Source organism: Abramis brama (assembly GCF_963993115.1).
Source record: "Abramis brama genome assembly, chromosome: 5".
NCBI classification, from domain to species: Eukaryota; Metazoa; Chordata; class Actinopteri; order Cypriniformes; family Leuciscidae; genus Abramis; species Abramis brama.
In genome coordinates, this window is record NC_139967.1 from 32,614,230 (window position 1) to 32,632,965 (window position 18,736).

Here is an 18,736-nt window from a genome sequence, read left to right on the forward strand (position 1 = left end):
TTGAAGACGTCACGTAATACGCAATTACGTTGAAAAGGTCACGCTTGACGTGTTTACAAATGTGCGGAAGGAGGACCATATACACATTTTCAAATGTATTTGTGTCAGTTTATCGTTTAAAATGCCCATTTCGTGTGCGTATCCTGGGTGTTTTAATATTAAAAAGCCAAAAAGAACATTTTCTTCAGGACAGAAATTTTTCAAGCGTGACCTTTTCAACGTAATTGCGTATTACGTGACGTCACGAACGCGCATCACAGAACAGAGCAAGGCGAACATTTGTGCTTATAAAACTTAAACTTTTTTATTTATTTTGGAAATGACCGATCGTTTCGCTAGATAAGACCCTTATTCATCGTCTGGTATCGTTTAAAGCCCTTTGAAGCTGCACTTAAACTGTCATTTGGACCTTCTACCGTTTGGGTCCCAATAGAATCCATTACATGGGGGGAAATCCTGGAATGTTTTCATCAAAAACCTTAATTTCTTTGCGACTGAAGAAAGAAAGACATGGACATCTTGGATGACATGGGGGTGAGTAAATTATCAGCAAAAGTTTTTTTGAAAGTGAACTTCTCCTTTAATAGCCTAAACAGACTTTACACTGTTTCCGTCACTGTAACTTCCCGAACCCAAACACAAGAAATGAAATGCATTCAGCCCAAGAAAAGGCTGGATATAGGCTTTATTAAGTTATGATCACATACATAAAGCGCTTCACAGCCGTTACATATTACATACCCAACACTTGATTTGTGCCGTTAGACTACTTCAATAAAACTCCCACGCGGTATTTGACTTTCCTTCCTTTTGTTTGGTTTTTAATTCAGTAAATTCTGAAAATTAGAAAAACTTTAGACACGTTTATATTTCCAATAATTATGTTGGAAAATTCTTAGCAGAATAATTTCTGTTAAGCTTGTGTATATTTTTAGGTAAAACTGTTAAGTTATTAGGCAATACCTCATGTAGGTTTTTTTCCATTTGTTTTACATACTGTCCTCTTGGAGGTACTATATGCATATGTTATCCTTGATTTGTTTCACCTTCGTTGCGTTTTACAGTGAAATGAGAGTTCTGTGTCTTTAATAAAATCAACACATTAATGATTTACCTCTCATCCACCCGCGACCCACCTGTAATTGTTTAGTATATTATATTTTATTATTTGGTCCGCCGAACCTGTGGATATAACCGCGATCCACTCATCACTAACACATACACACACGCACGGCAAGTATGTTAGCATCGGCTAAACCTCACTGCGAACAAATCCGCATGATCAAAAACATCCGTGATCTTATTTTTTTCTTTAGATAACAAGTCAAGAGAGTGAACAATGCAAATCAAGGTAGAAATTTTATTTCACTATTTAATTTTCACTATTTTAAATTTAAATTAAACTCTTTTCACCTAAATACTTGCCAAGATTTTTAGACAATGTTGTGTGACCGTTTTTTGACACGAAAAAATACCTTTATTATTTACTCGTGAGCTGTTTGAGAGGCGGCTTTATGTGCGTACCACTTACATAGATCAGTGGTGCACGTGCTTTTGCGAAACCTGCAGGAATTAGTCAAATTATGCACAATACAAGCACTATTCAACCGGAGCGAATGAGACGAGTGAGACGGGTGTGTGTCAAACTGTAAATTCGCCGTCGGAGAGAAGAGAGAGCGACAACGCGCAGCTTGTATCGATACTGCAGCAAAGGAATATTGGAACCATGTCGGATATTTTAGTATCAATACATATCAAAATATCGATATTTTTGACAACACTATATTACACTGGGAATGCGTATTTACAGCATATTTCTGTAATTTTACAGATCATTTCAAAATACATGAAAAATCTGACAAATAAAGCAGTTAAATTAAAGTTTTTGTACAGTGTAGTATATTATGACCTCAGTAAATTAAGTAACAAAAAGTTATTTTAATTATATTCACATTGTATATTTTTTTGGATAATTTCCATAAAATTTTATCCACAACTACAATCCACAGATCCTCATAGATTTACATTAGAAAAGTGCAAACTGGTGGGAATGGTGAACGGAAGCAGTTGCTGATGAAGGATTGTTAGGCGACGACCAGTTGAGTCACAGTCTGCCGCCAATAAAAACAGTACTCTGTGTAGTAACTAACAACAAAGAATGCAAGTTGATTTTTTTTGTTGATTATACAAGGCAATTGTGATTTAATTTGCAGGCCTACTTTTATCGGTTCTTTTTGAGGTCATTGGATTGTAAAATCTTTTTAACCGTGCCCCTCATGTCACTTTAGCACCTTGTCCCATTAGTGTTGTCTGTTGTGGCAGCCCAGCCATTCAAGAAACTAGATTTCTTAACTGGCCTTGAAATTAACATCATGGTCAGCCCTTTCACTGTGTGACTGTGTCTGGTCAAGGCGCTGGAAAAGAAAGCATGCTTTTTTAGACAGCAGACACATTTGGTTTAATTCTGTTTCAATCCTGGCAACCTCACCAGCTACCAGTGAGTGTTTATTTACGTCCCACCATTGATGTAGAATATATTTGTGTAGCCGCCCGAAGCTACGGCACATAGAGTGTGTAATTCAGCCGTGTCATGACAATTGATGTCTGCCTTGAACAAATATGGCCGGGATTGTGAAGTTTCCCTTCGTTTGTAGAACTGTGCCACTTCTGAGGGGTCTATTGATGTTAGCCAGAGTAGACGCCTTATTTGATTTAACACAAACGAAAATCAGACTGTGAGGGAGAAGTACAGTCCGTTCAATATGGTGTGCTGCTGTGTGCATGGGTGTTCGCTCGTTCAAGCTGACAAAACACAAAAAATATGTCTTTCCAAAAAAAAAATCGTTAATATAAACTCCATTGAACGGACTGTACTTCTGTCCTTCATTGTGTTTCTTGGCAATAACAATTAGGCTGGAATTGGATTATATCCAGTGTTTACCATATTTATTTTCAATCATTTTGCTTTGCATAAAATTAAGCAAGATTGTAAATATTGCAGTGATTAATGTGCGTTTTATTTGTTCCTTAAAGTTGTAATTAAACAAAAGTAGTGCTAGATCTTTTCTTTCTTATTGTGATACATCTGTGTGTAATGGATTGGAGACAAAAAGCAGGGTGGGGACATTATCTATTGGTTGTTGATTGGATTTTGAGATTTTGTATTAAAAATGAACGCAAGCTTGTGGGATTTCAATGGCGTAAATGATTGGCGAAGTCCGGCATTTGTCACCAGTGAGAAGTCTGCCGTATTCTCCACAAGATCCAGTTATGAAATTGATTAAAATGTCTCAGCAAAAAATAAAATAAAGATATGCATGATGGAATTGTTCATTATTGATCATTATCCTTCTTTGCTTTGATTAGTAACAAAAACACAGTCAGTTTGAATCCGTTCCTTTGCAAACTGTTCATTTCAGTGAAAAGATTCAAAACTGATTCAACAAATAATTTAGGTCATCATCCGGAAAAGTCTCAGCATGGCATGTTTTATATAGCCTATTAAAATGTTTTAACGAAAAATATAGTTGCTTATTTAGCGCTATCGCACAGCCCTAATACTGACTCCCCAATGAGAGCATAAAAAGACACAAACTGAAGGCCTCTATTGGCTCGTTTCCACCGAGCGAGACAGGACAGTACAGTACAGTACGATTTGGGATGGTAAACCCTGATCCGGCTTGCGTTTCCACCGCCAGTACCCTGACTTGATAGATGTGGTGTATGCTGGAAACTAGCGATCAACGTCATTCTCGTACGAAGAAGAAAGCGACACAGTAAAGGAGGACATAGAGCAGATCTTGTTCTTGCTTCTCGGCTGTTCTCAACACAAGACAAAAAAACATTGTGTTGCAACCGTATTGTGTTTCAACTGTATATTAAAAAATGGCGCCTCTTGTGTTGACATTCCCATTGTAGCACGTGCAAGTGACGATTCTCTGTTAACCAATCAACGTTCTGCAGTGAGTCTAGCTCCACCCTTTGACTACTGTGCTAGGTACCCCAACGGAAGGGTACCGAAAAAGTGACGGTTCGGTATTTTGGTAACATTCACAACTTCTGACTATCGAAATGGAAATAAATGCGTACCGTTCTGTACTCCACTGTGCCATACCGCTCTGTGGAAACAAGCCATTAGTGACCATTTAATGGACACAAATACTCAATGGATATAGGATAAGAATGAAGACCGATTGGCTGCTGGAAACTAATAGAACAATTATTGTAAACAATTGAAAATTAAAGTATGTTTGTTATCTCAAAGGAGTTTTAATTGTAACTGGATCCCTTTGGTATCTTATCAAAAAGATGATGATAAAGCTACTTAGAGTTTCCTCTGTTTACCACCAGACCTCAACAAAGTGTGAGCACATGGTTGTTTGGCAAGGCTATTTGTGAGTCTACCTCAAGCCTGCTCTCTGTTCATGGCCTTAAAAGGGACGGGGACAGAAAGGAATCCTCTCACCACCGCACACAGTCTTGACACCCGACTACAGATTGTGTCCGTTCAAAAAAAAGTCCTTCGAGCACAGGCTTTTAAAGAAGCCCAGAACATAGTTACATCTCACTTGTTAACAATATTGTCATATTAATATCAGGGATCAAGAGTAAGGTTTTTTTTAGGAGTTCAGATTTTGCTTGCCCTGCCAACATCTTCACTGGCACTGGCAACACACATTTAAAATAAAATATATATAATCAAAATAAAAATAAGCTAGTGAAGATGTTAGCAGAACAAGCTGATTTTAGTATATTTTTTATATATATATATATATATATTTAAGCAATTTCATATATGTATGTATATATGTATGCATGTATGTATATGTGTGTGTGTGTGTGTGTATATATATATATAGACACAGACATAGCTTTAATGAATTATATACAGCTCCATAAAGGTAGATGAAATTGGCCTTTTGTTGAAAAACAATAACATTTATTTTAATCAAAATTACCAGGATAACCAGGACTATCACAAGTCTAGCTACATAACTTTACCTTGAAGACTAAATTTAAATTGTTACATTTGCTACAGAAATGTTCAATACATCACACAAAACCAGTTTCTAAGGCATACAAATGATACCACTGAACTGACCTGACAGGGCGAGTGGCAGTTCTTTCAACCAGCCCCTAGGTCGTTAAACCCTGATTACAGTTTATTTTTGTAATTTTCAGCAACTATTGAAACACATTTGATTGATTTATAGTCATAACCCAGTTGAGCTGATTTAGTTGAGCTGAGCTAGATGAATTCGTTCAGATAATTGCCCCCTGATGCTCTGATCATCTTAATTGAGATGCATCAGAAAAGAGGGCAGATCAGTATGCAAAGCCCCTTGAGTATGAGCGTCTGAATATATGCCCCCCTTTGAGTCTGCCACAGGCAGTGCTGCTGACACAGAACTGCTTTATGTGTTGTAGTTACCCACGGTCTGCCCGGGGCGTATTTGTGATAATAATAAACCTGTTTATGAGCCGACTGTTTTCTTACACAATTAGTGTGCAGTTAGCGTCCCCACTATACCAGACAGGGCTCTCTGTTACATAAACTGGGTGTTGGGGATTAGTATTGTGTAAGAGGCATTATTTTTGTGAGTGTATGGATTAGACTTACACAACCAGGAATCACACTGAGTCAAGAAATCTCCAGCCTTGATTATTGACTGACTATGTGAACAACCGCATTGACTTGCGGAAGTGAATGCCAACAGTTTAATCCGTATTGTGTAGATCTTTTTGACAAAAGTAGTGCTAGTGACTTGAGACAAACATGTTTCGAGTGGTTGGACTGTAGGTTGATGGATATTTGTTCTGGATAGTTGCTAGGTGATTGCTAGGCTGTTCTGGCTGGTTGCTAGGGTGTTTTGTTTGGACGCTTACAGTAAAGAATAGGGATGTGCGAGACTAGTCGATTAAACGATACTGCTAGTCTACTTGAAAAATACTAGTTGTTTACCTTTTTTTGCACATTTAATGTTTTGTCATGTTAATGCTACATTTTAAAATTAACATATTATTTTGATAAGGGTATATCTGGAGCGAAAAACAAAATCATTTCATTTTAGATGAAGATAGCCTGTTTTGCATGAGCTGGTTTTCTCTTTGGCACTCGCGATGGGTTCAGAGAAATGTCCACTCAAAAGCACAAAGTTTGCAATTATTGGATGGCAGGCGAGCTACAAATGTTTAGTGAAATTTTGTTCACGCTGCGCATCAACAGAAAACAGCACAGACTAAAAGATTTTAGATTTAAGAGACCATATCATTACTGATTAAAATCAAGAAATTAATATTGTCAATCCAGAGCTAGTGTCCACATGGCTGACATGTTTAGCTGTTGTAGCTTTTCCACGTTGTGTGCATGAAATATACGTTGAACACAGTCAAAACGTGCCATCTGAGAAGCGTTAATTAAACATCTGTTTCGGTCGTTTATTTCGACCCTCCAAAACTATTTCGGCTGAATATTTTCGGTAGCTGAAAATTTGGTGCATCCCTAATCGTGAGATACAAAATTGTAAGAAATAAAGTTGCAATTATTTAAAATGTAGTGGCAATTCCAAGAAATAAAGTCCCAACTGTAAAATACTGTATAAAGTCACAATTGTAAGAAATCATAACGAGTCAAAATAATCGCAATTACCTTTTTATATATATATTTTTTTACTTTAAGTCAGCTTCCATACTGAACCATGTTTGTACAGAACAGTATTAAGGCCTTAAAGAGGAGTGACAACTGTGTTTAGTTGCAGTGTGTACGTGGCCGTTATGAATTGGCGTCACATTTTTTAGTTGGTTCGCCAAATAGCTAGAACACCCAAGATGCATCGGGACACTACTCAAGAGGTATAGACAAGTAAGATAAACAACTGGGTTTCATTGAGGATTTCATTGAATGGCTGTGTTTGAGTCGGCACGGGCTGGAATGAGAAACATGCTATTTTGACTGTCATGATATGATGGATAGATTGAGCTGTTTAGTCTAGCGTGGATCCAGGCTGTCTTGCGATAGCTGGCGTTGTTTTCAGTAGCCTCTCATCTGTCACCTGTCTGGCAGTTGAAAGGGTAAATGACACTGAGCTCTGTCTGACAACAAGCCAAGAGCAGATGAGAGACTGAGCTCGATGCTCCGAACCCTCGGTCTATATACATTAATACTGACATCATGCGGCTGATGCTTGGGGAATGGAGAGTTTGTGTTGATCTCCTCTCCAAAATAGAAACTGCTTATTTCAAGGATTAGTTTTAAATTTGCCATGGTCCACCATTCCTGGCTATTGTCAACTTTGTTTTGTCAGGCTTAACTGTGTGTGTCTCCGGGCCTTGACATAGGTATGACATAACATCCGTATGTCATCAGTCTAAGCCAATCAGAATGCGTTTTAGAGTTATTTTTAGATCTAGTTGTGCAATCAACAGATTGTGTCATTTAATTTGTTAATCGTGGTTTGTTTGGACTGAAATAATTGATATGTTGAAATCCGGTATCCCCCCCCCAAAAAAATTATGCTAAATTCATTCAATGCCCAATTTGATGTGTGCTGTGGAGGTGTTATATTCAACCCTAATTGGGTTTTTCCAGGTCTGTGGTCCCTCAGTTTGTGGTTTGTTTGATGTCTGGAAAGTGTTTATCACTGGGCCAGAGGCCTCATTTGTTGACTTTCACACCGTGACTAGGCTTACTCAACTGACCACTAAAGCAAATGAGCTGGTCAGCAATGTAATTATGGTGTCAGGGAGTTTGCCTGGAGCCAGCAGTACAACCGTTTCGGGTTGAAGACTGTGTACTTAAACCCCGATCCTGATTAATTGGTGGTTTATCAAAGACAGATTTGTCTTGTTCAGTAATTCACCTTGCCCACTTAAATAGGAATTACAGTACTGAGGAAGTATTTCATCACTTCATACCAGCCCTGACATACTTAAGTGTTTAAAATGTATATTTAAAATGGATCAATAAACTGTCAATTATTTTCATGTAATGGCAAATAACTGATAAATGGCTGATTTCAAAATGATATAGCCTACTATTGTCTAAATAAATGTCAAATCAAAATTAAACATTTCAGTTAAAACTAAAATCAGTGGTTTAAATCTAAATTTTGGCATCTTAGCATTATAATGTGCAGTATTAAAAATGGATATTCTTTTTTAAGTTTTGCTACAGATTAAGAAAAAGATTTTTGAATGAAATGAACCCCTGGTTTCACAGACAAGGCTTAAGACTAGTCCCAGACTAAAATGCATGTTTAAGCGGTTTTAACTAAGGGCAACTTACTCTGACATATCTTAAAATATGCCACTGCCATTGTTTTGTCTCAAGATGCGCACCAGTAATGTTTTTTTCTAAAGCATGTGTATAAAAGCTACTTAAATGCCCTAATTGAACTAAGCTTAATCCTGGCTTAATCAAAGCCCTGTCTGTGGAACCGGGCCTATGTGTTTTTCAAGATTAAGTGGGCGTTGGATGATGTCAAAAGTCATGTAAAAACATGGTTAAAATGAAAGAGGATCAATAAAACAAAATCTTTAATATCATCCAATATCTTATATGGTTCAGATTAGGGATGCGCCGATATGAAAATTTTGGTTTACCGATAATTCTTTATATTTAAAAGCCGATACCAGATATATTGGCCTATAAATCTAAATCCAGATTTTTATTTAATTTTTGAGAGCCTGATTAAAAAAATCTATTCTCACCATTAAAAGCCATGTCCCAAGCATACAATTATAATGTTATCATAATTGTATGTAGCCTATATGACACTTGAGGTTCACATGTTGCACTTAACTGTATTTACCTTTTTGAAGTGATTTAAATTATATTTTCAGCAATTTAAAACCATCATGGCGACCAGTGAGCATCTGAAGTGTCTCAGCTGAAGGAAATAATCCATTATTTATCGGCTTTAATATATCAGCCATATTTAGATAAATCATGCATCTCTAATTAAAAATAATTATAAGGTTTTTTGGTATTTATTAATGCACATCTATGTTTACCTCATTGGACTTATGAGATTTGTCTGGAGCAGGCTACTCAGCACTATGTAACAGAAATAGAAACCTAAAGTGCTAACAATATGTCTTGGTACTTGTTAGAATGGCAGAAACTGATTAACCCTGAAAAAAAGAAGGGATTTAGCCATGTTACGACACATGTTAGTGAGAATGTGATGTGTAAATGATTTGATACAGACTTTGTACCTGTTTAATAGGAATTAGCATGTCTCGTATGAATGTTTATAGTTTTAATCAACTAATAATTTGCTCTTTTTTGACTCTACTTTCAGTTTCACCTGGGAAAAACTCCACCTTATCGAGATTTAGAAGATTCCGGGAGCAGTAGAGCCAAAAGCGATCCCTCACTGATTAAACTCAATCACCCGGACCGGTGCCCAACTGTCCTTTTGGGTCCCTGTTTCTTGATTCTTGGACCAAGCTTTGAGATTATCAATGGAGCAAAGAGACCTTAATCGGACGGCCCGGCCCAAAGGAAACGAGGAGTTCTTCTCCACTGTTACCACCATAAACAGAGCAGACCTCAGTGAGGTGGGTCTCCTCGCCAGTCCAATGAAGAGCCTCCCATTACCTGGAGAGCAACAGGACCATGAAGAGGACGAAGACCTCGGTCTGGGGAAGGACATGGATGTCACTTCCAATGCGGACAGTGAGAGGTGGGGGCAGGGAGATGGGCTGGAGGAGCAGGAATTCTCCATCAAGGAGGCCAGTTTCTCCGAAGGCAGCTTGAAGTTGAAGATCCAAACGACCAAGCGGGCCAAGAAGCCTCCAAAGAACCTGGAGAACTACATCTGTCCTCCTGAGATCCGCATCACCATCAAGCAGCCAGGAGAGCAGAAGACCGCCAAGCAAGCCAAGAGTGGCAAGGGAGGGAAAGAGGAAGATAAAGGACCACCCAGAAAAAGGGTTAGTGTAACCGTCACTCTTTAGAAATGCTGTTGTTTTCTTGTGTCATGTGATCATTTTGTTGTGCTGATGTGATATGGTATTACAGCAATAGCTAGTATGGACCGTAGTCAGATTAGATGCAATATTGAATTTGACTGCAGTGTAATTGAGCCATGGTCAGCTGATAAAACATAAAAAATATGTCTTTCCTGTGGAAGCCTGTTTAGATATTTTTTCTTTTGCGTTTTTTTATTATTATTTTTCATTAACAAAATATTTATTTTGTGAATTTATAATGTGATTTTGGGCATCGTTATGAACAGGAAATAATTAAGATGAATACCTTTTGATTTAAACTCACAATTCTGAGAAAGAAAGTGTGAATCATTATCGGCACGATATATTAAAGCCGATAAATAATGGATTATTTCCTTCAGCTGAGACACTTCAGATGCGCACTGTTTGCCATGATGTTTTTGATATGCTTGAAATATGATTGGAATCACTTAAAAAAAAGGAACATACAGTTAAGTGCAACATGTGCTTTCATATAGGCTGTCATGTAGGCTACATAAAATTACGAGAACATTATAATTGTGTGCTTGGGACATGAGTTTTAATGGTGAGACTTTTGTATTTGTAATCAGGCTCTCAATAATTATTTAAAACAAATTGGATTTCGATTTATCGAAATGTATCCATTTAAGAATTATCAGTATCGGCCAAAATGTTCATATCGGTGCATCCCAAGTGTCAATAGCAAAATATAAGCTCGCAATTCTGACAAAGAATACTCACAGTTCTTTTTTCTCAGAATTGTAAGATAAAAAGCAGCAATTACCTTTTAATTCCATGGCAGAAACAGGCTTCCGTTCTTTCCACACATTTCTGGTGGACCAAAAAATAAATATTCGTAAAGAATGCATTATGAAAAATAGATGCAGCCTATGACAGTACGACATATTGGGCCTCATTCATGAAGCATTAGAAAAACTAATTTCTGTATAAATCATTCGTTAGTTGAAATTCTTGTGTAAATTTGCAAATGTTTCGAGTTACATATCCCTTTGTATGAATTTTACTTCTGTTTCCGTCTCTCCCATCCTTGTTTGTGTCAAATTAACCATGGCATCTGACTAAGGTTCTTAAGCAAGCTACTATAATAACTAACAACTTAGACATTTTATCATGCCAATTACATCTTTACAGCTCATATTCTCAATTTTGTGAACAAACATTGCATTTGACATGTCCTTTTCATTGAACAATCCACATGGTATTTGAAGTCTGTGCTCTTCTCTTTAAAAAAGAAAAATCACATTTGTGCTGGGCTTAGATAATACAATTGCATTTTCTGGGCTTTTTGGCTACTTGTCAAATGAAGTGTGTCCAGCGTGTGTCATAGAGTAACGTAACAGCTAGTCATTAACCTTTTGTGGCATTTAGACTCAGCGAGTTCATCGACTTATGTGTAATCCAGATATCTTTAGTGTAAAGGGCCTTTTTCGAATATTTGAGACTGTTTTAGATTTGGGATAAGAGAATTATATGAGTAGAGTGATTTTTGGACATGGTACCATGGTAATCTCATGTTTTTTCAGCTATTCTTTGAAGTCTCTTAGAGTACCATGTAAATACTAGGAATGTGCTAAACTACCGTTTTCAAAATCAACTAGTTGTGACTCCCTAGGCCACAAGGTAGACCTGTATAATTAGGCTGGTTTTGAGTTTATAATACAGAAGATGTGTTAGTTCACCCAAAAAAACTTATTTCTCTCATGTTGCTCCAAACATTCATCTTTGAGCCACAAATGAAAATATTTTAACGAAACCTGAGAGATTTCTGCCTCTCCATTGAAAGTCCATGACTGACTGAATTTTCATTTTTGGATGATCTAAACATTGAATACAACAAGAACTCAATAATCATGGAGCGAGATGCTCTAAAAACAGCATTGCGTTGGCCAATAAGTCTGTCTGTGGAGTACGAGTATAGGTGTAGTGCATACATTCAGAAAATGGTGCAAAACATAGCATGTTGCCAGTGTGACATATCCTAAGTAAAGACCATAGTATGTGAAAATTGTAATGATTCAGTACCATGGTATGTATCAGATTTTTGGTACCATCAGTGTACCATCAAATCATGAGGTTTCTGCCAAATTGTGTGAGTTCATGAAAATGTGAGAGTCTAAAATGGCTCCTTTTAGTAAACACTTCCAGCTCACCACAGCGTGCTGCATCAAGTTTTTAAAACAGATATGTCGCATTTTCCCCGTCTTCGCAGAAGAATGAAGGATTGTGGGAGAGAATGGGAGGAGAGGCTGGTGATCCCACAGCCAGAGTCTGTAATTTGACCATAATTAGGGAGAAAAAAAATCTGTGCTTACTGAATCAGAGAAGGAACTGCCAGCATCAGCATCTTTCAGCAAACGCACCGCAGGCTCAAATTGATTGTGTTTCGTGCGGAATCTCTGGCGTTGAAACGCACTCATATCTTTTAATCTTTACAGTAATCTCTCAGGGTATGAATTATTTGTGCTGTAATGGAAGACCAGCTCCTGCTGTTTCGTGTGATGTGCATTTAAAAGCCCATCCACGTCTGCCAAACGCATTTGACTTGATCCCAACAATTGATGGTTTGATTATTGGCCTTGAATTTTGTATGTGGCTGCATGTTATCTGATTTCCCCAGGGATTTCTCTTCGCCTGGAGAGGAAGGACATTGTTGCCACAAAGCCAAAGCCAAGGGGTCTCGAATTTCTCTTATTTTCGGGCTGGGAAACTTAGCCTTCGTCCACCCCACAGAGATGAAATTTTCTAAAGCGGCAGATACACACAGCTGAGAGGTTGATGGAGAAATCAATGGAAAACCAAGAAAGGCTCAAAGAGCAACAGCGAACTGAGGCGGGAAGCCTGGAGTGCAGCTGTCTCTTTCTGGCAATCTCCACATTGACCACAGACAGAGGGTCAAAAGGGGCAGAAGGAAGAACAGAAGAGGTGGCCTCACTCCACCGTCTAAAGTGTAGCCGTGTCTATAGAAAACCGCTCCAAAAAGGCAAAGAAAAGTGACCGCCCATCCCCCAAACACACACTACAGATGGAATCCCATTCAATTCGAGGAGGGACAGTGCCACAAGCTCCTCATTTAGAGCCACCAAAGCCCATTCTGTCCTTGCCGTTTGGAGCTTATAGGCGTCATGCCCAGCACCTCTTCTCATCTCTCGGTTACAAGCAGCGTGGGGTCAGGGGTTAGTGCGTAATTGAAACCGCCACGGACTCGCTGAGAATAGGGCTTACATCAGCCCACTCGGACCGCGACAGCTGCTCGCTGCGTCTTCCATTCGTAGCAACAACCTTTCCCCCCCTGCTAGTGTAATCAGAACGCCAGGGCAATGGCAGTTTAGACAAACCGGCACTCTGATGAATTAACTCGAGCTCCTCACGTGGATTAGACGTCCTCTTCCACTCACTCCACTTGATGACCTGTTTTGCACTTTAAGTGTTGTCGTGGGCTGCGGTGCTGGAAAATTAGTTTAATGCAGCAGAATTTTTCTGCACCCACACAATAGTGTGACCACACAGCCAGAAATAGATCGCAGCCTTCTTGCTGGCATTGTAAAAGCACAGAGTCTGGATGTGCAATTAGGCGGGCTGAATATGCAGAGGTCAGGACACGTTGTGTTTGGCATCTCCATTAAGACTTAACCCATTGGTTTCGCAAATGGCACCTATTATTTATTTTTCCTTTTTACCAAACTGTGAAGAAAAACATTCAGTTTGAATTCACATTTTCTGTTCAAATACTCTGAACAAATTTAAAAGGCTAGTTACAAATGGTTCTGGATGATTATGATTATAGTGATCGCCTACTTTTTTGTATTTTGCATTCATTTCCTGTTCATTTTCTTCACTGGGATTTCCGAAAAGTCCTCAATAAGAGTTCTAAACCTTGAATTAATAATTATACTTCCATTAAAATGTGTAATGAAATATAATTTAAACTCTTTTTGTTTGTCAAAAGTTTTTAAAAGTGGCAGTTTACTATAACATATAATATAAAACTATATAATATAAATAACAAAAATATTGATCTATAGACATTTATTATTCAATGTAGTTTAAAAATATATATATATTCTGTGTGTGTGTATATATATATATATATATATATATATATATATATATATTCATTCATTCATTCATTCATTCATTCATTCATTCATTCTACTTAAATTGCATAATAAATGTCTCTATCTGTCTATCTATCTATCTATCTATCTATCTATCTATCTATCTATCTCTGTCTCTATATATATTATAATAATTGTTTATGATTGTAGTGAGACTGATTTTATTACACAATTGCTAATGAATACATGCTTTACTGGAGTGGCAAGTTTGGTGTGGTTCTCGTTTCTATGGTAACAGTGACTTCTCTGATTGGTGGATTCAAGGCGCTGCCCATTTTAGGATTGAGGATAATGTAGTCCTTCGCAGGGAATTTGGCAGTTACACGGAATATTTTAAAGATGAAGTTGATATCACACTGACCTTTGGCTTCTACAGAAGCAAATATCATCACCTGCTAAGCTCTGAGCTCATGATAGGTCTGTCTTAAACAGTTTATACATTTTTGATAAAAATCTATTTCTTAATGGAGATTGTTACTTCTGGAACTTGTATACATTTTATATAGCATCACATTGTGTGGTAGTAGATGTTCGGTTGTCCACTGAAGCGCAGTTGACTAAGTCTATAATGTATTTGTATCCAGTATCACCCCTGTGGTTTAACACAGTAGTGAGTTCATTGTGATGACAAGCCCGATAGAAGGTGGATCAATGCTTGAGCGTGCGCTCTCTGAGGGCCAGACGGCAGTGATCTTTGCCCCGTCACTGCTCCATGTTTGACGACAACACTTTGATTGTCAGCCATTTCCGCCGGAGCGGGCATGCTCATTGGTGCGTGTTCGTCAGGGGAGAGAGCGAGCCACTCGAGCCTTGACTTGACAAGGGGGCCGAGAGGATCGTTTTCCCTGTCAAGACGAACTTGTGGGGCCGAACGCTTCCTTCGCGTCTCTACCTTGTATTGTCCCCCTGATTGTTCATATTTGGTTTGCATTTGCTTGAAAAAAAAAAAACGCATCCATAATCAGGTTGAGGGATGACTTCCTCTCGGAGCAACGATAGCGGAGGGGATAAGAGGTTTAAAAACGGTGGATTGTGTAGCAGGGTAAATGCAGCTTTTGTGTAGTAATGATTGGGGAGTCTGGCAGGGAGCAGATGGGCTAGCTCTCTGTCTCATTGTGTCTGGCTCTTTCTTTTTTTCATTTTGGCTGAACTAATATGCCAGATGGTGGCAAAGAGGAAAGGCCAACAAGTGAGCCGGGGCATATGGGGAGCCTGGTTAAAATGGGACCCTACTGTGGCGGGGGATGGGCTGGAGACGTGTGATACAATAGCAGGTAATTAAGGGAAGGACTTGACTTCGCCACTAAGCCTTTGTGCGCAGCAAAATATTTTTCAGAGAACCTGCAGTCAGCCTCAGACAACACTGTTGTACATCAAATTATTCCACTGATTTCGCTCAATCAGCCGTGATTATTTTTTCAGCGTTCACATCTGTGTTTGGGCCTTCATTAGGTGCTACAGTCTTTTGCATAATAGTCCATTGACACGGTCACAATATTCTCATTATTTTTTCAGCATGGCCCATTCGCGAAATATACACTACTGGTCAGAAGTTTGGAATGATTACGATTTTTTAAAAGTAGTCTCGTGTCCAAGGCTTGTGTCCAAGGCAGTAAAATTGTTAAATATTATTACAATTTAAAAAAATTCTATTTAAATATATATTTTTTAAATGTCATTTATTTTTGTGATGGCAGAGTTGAATTTTCAGCATCATTACCCCAGTCTTCATTGCACATGATTCTTCAGAAATCATTCTAATATGCTGATTTGCTGCTCAATTTTTTGTATCCATTATTATTGGGGCTTAATTACTAATAATGTTTTTATTATTATTAATGTTGAAAACATTTATGCTGCTTGATAATTTTGTGGAAAACATGATGACCAAATCACTTGAGCACCAAATCAGCATATTAGAAAGATTTTTAAAGGATCATGTGACACTGAAAACTGGATTTATGATGCTGAAAACCATTATTTTAAATAATTGTACTAATATTTCACAATATTAATGTTTTTACTGTATTTTTGTTTGAATAAATGCAGTCTTGGTTAGAATAAGAGACCTATTTCAAAAACATAAAAAGAAATATGGTAATTATTCCAAACTTTTGACCTGTAGTGTGTGTACGTTCAATAATCAGTTTGACTTTTGTGTGGACAATTATAGTGTCTGGAGATCCAGTAATAGCCTTATCAGGCTCAAGGGTAAGGGTGTGTGTGTGTGTGTGTGTGTTAGGCCTATATTAAACTCTGGATTAAACCCTCTGTTTGAGTTCCTCTCACTCTGTTCAATATGCATCACTTCAGTACCTCAACGTCCACACCATAGACTGTAAAAAAAAGATGGACGACGCCCCTTCACTCTCTTCCATTGGTGAAAACTGAAGCTGCCAAAGTCCTAATATGGCGCTGACATCTTGCGCAGATTTGGGACCTGCTTCTGCGCAGTAGTGAACGCGGGACCCGAGTCTGCGCAGTAGTGAGCAGGAAGTAAAGCCGCGATATCAAAGTCCCACCCTCACTCTCGCAGAAACCGTTAGTAGCCTACAGTTTACTGCTGAACATCTCACTATGTCAGTGTGAAATAAACAGTTATGGACATGTAGAAATTAAAGCTGAAGCTCCAATCTCCTCCCGAAAAAATCCCCAATAAAGTCTGTTGGTGCCTCAGTGACTACTTCGTTTAGAGAAGCTGTCAATCACAGCTGTCAATCATGATGTCACATTCCCGTTTTTATAGCATCAAATAAATAACTCAGACCAAACTTATTTTAAAAAACAAACACTTACATTTACATCAGTGTTAAAAAAAACTACCTAAAATGACAGAAAACATCTTTGGAAAATTTTTATTTGAAGTGTAATTTGATTGTTTAGTTTCCATCGCGTTCATTAGACTTCATGGGGAGGCGGGGTTTATGACCTATACTGGGACCAGCCAACTGGAGGGCGGTCGAGACACTTTGGCTTCACTGTTCAGGACTTGTGCGGCACGCTTGGTCCACACACACACACAGGCTCATCACTCAGGGTTACAGCCCATCAACTCTGTGTATACAAGCTAGCGCTCGTCCACCCGCCAAAAGTCCGGCCTTTATTCCCAAATGCATAGCTCACCCAAGTGATCTACTGCCACGGACGGATCCAGCTGACATATGCATCATATTTTCTTTTGGCCTGTGTGTCCCAACCATAGTTGCCAGTGAAGTAGAGTCAACAGTAATCACATCAAAAGAAATACAGACTCACATAAACTGGCGTGTTGTTTGGTTTTCCTTGGTTTACTGCCAGCATCACCTTTCAGCTGCGTTCGTCTATCTCGCCATCGGCAGGAGCTGAATTCAGGTTTAAATCCATTTAAGTATCTGTGAGGTGTGATAAGGAAGCCCCTTTTAAGACTGTCCAAACCCTAGCCCTCCTGTTGGCTGCTGGTTTTTATGTACTAATGGCATTGGCCACTCTCTTATCTGTCTGTCACACAAGCCCTGCTCCGAAAGCTTCATTACCCAGCGCCCGTGGAGTCATCCTTTAATACGGGACTGTAATCATTAGGAGCCGGTCCAGTGTATTCACCGGAAAATTAATTCGGCATCTCTCGCTGAAGTCGATAGGTGACTCCCTCAGCCTCTTGATGTGAGGTATTTATAACAAGCTGTTTGTCATTGAGGGAGTGTCGATGGTGACCAGGGAGGAAATTGTGGGCAGTTGAGCAGTCAAATAAAATTGACCTTTGTGTGTAGGAGACTGTCAGAACAAGAAAAAAAGTCCCTGAATGTGGTTTTACTTCCTTTATTTAGTACTCCAGCTACTGTTGTTCTTTTCAGGGACAGTCTAATCGGTGTATGAATATGAGTGGGATGCAGTTGTTGATATTTTTATCACTTTGTATCATCAGTTTTTACTGGTACTTGTTAAAGCAAAAATTACTACTGCTATTGCAAGTAATTTTCAAAAACCATAATCCTAAGTATAAGGGCTGTCAATTGATTAAAAATATATTGAAATTAATTATGTGATCTGTCGATCATTAAATCAAATTAATCACAATTAATTGCATATTTCAAGATCTAATGAAATAAGAAAGAAGAAAAGAAAAGCCCCCTAATGAAAATAATTAAAAGACTTGCTCTGAATTACTCTGCCTTTAGAAGTCAAAATATTGTTTGTTTTATTTCCATGTCATTGAACATAAGCTGGTTGCTGCAGTTTACAGCAATCCATTTTGCAGTGGAGTTTGTCAATCTGTTTTCACACAGAATGTAGGCTATTCTTGCACTATTTTTCAGCATTTTTGTTACTTTTGTACACGTTAGATGGACATATTTAGCTATTGCATCATGCCTTGCCGTTTTCTTGGTGTTTCACACCTTGAACAACACATTTCTACAATGCCGTTTTTTTTGTGCTTCATCCATCTGTTGAATGCAAGAACGAGTCCTGTGTGACCAGAATTTGCAAAAATACGGTATGTATGTAGGTTATATGTTAAGCATAAATTACTTTGTTGGTACGTAAAATCCTTATTTTCACCCTGCACAAAGTGTTAATTTGTGTTAATTTTACATTAATGTTTTTATTGCTTAAAAAATGAACATGATCAATCCTAGTATTAAACATAC

At 38.3% G+C, this 18,736-nt stretch overlaps 1 protein-coding gene across 1 annotated transcript in view; it reads left to right on the top strand.

Moving 5' to 3' along the window:
- The window catches only part of setbp1 (SET binding protein 1), a 66,120-nt gene that overhangs the window by 10,226 nt on the left and 37,158 nt on the right, over positions 1–18,736 (top strand). Inside the window, exon 2 of the mRNA XM_084114179.1 lies at positions 9,303–9,936. Within this exon, the coding sequence (XP_083970305.1) occupies positions 9,466–9,936 (471 nt within the window). The 5' untranslated portion in view covers positions 9,303–9,465. The remainder of the gene's footprint in view (positions 1–9,302; positions 9,937–18,736) is intronic.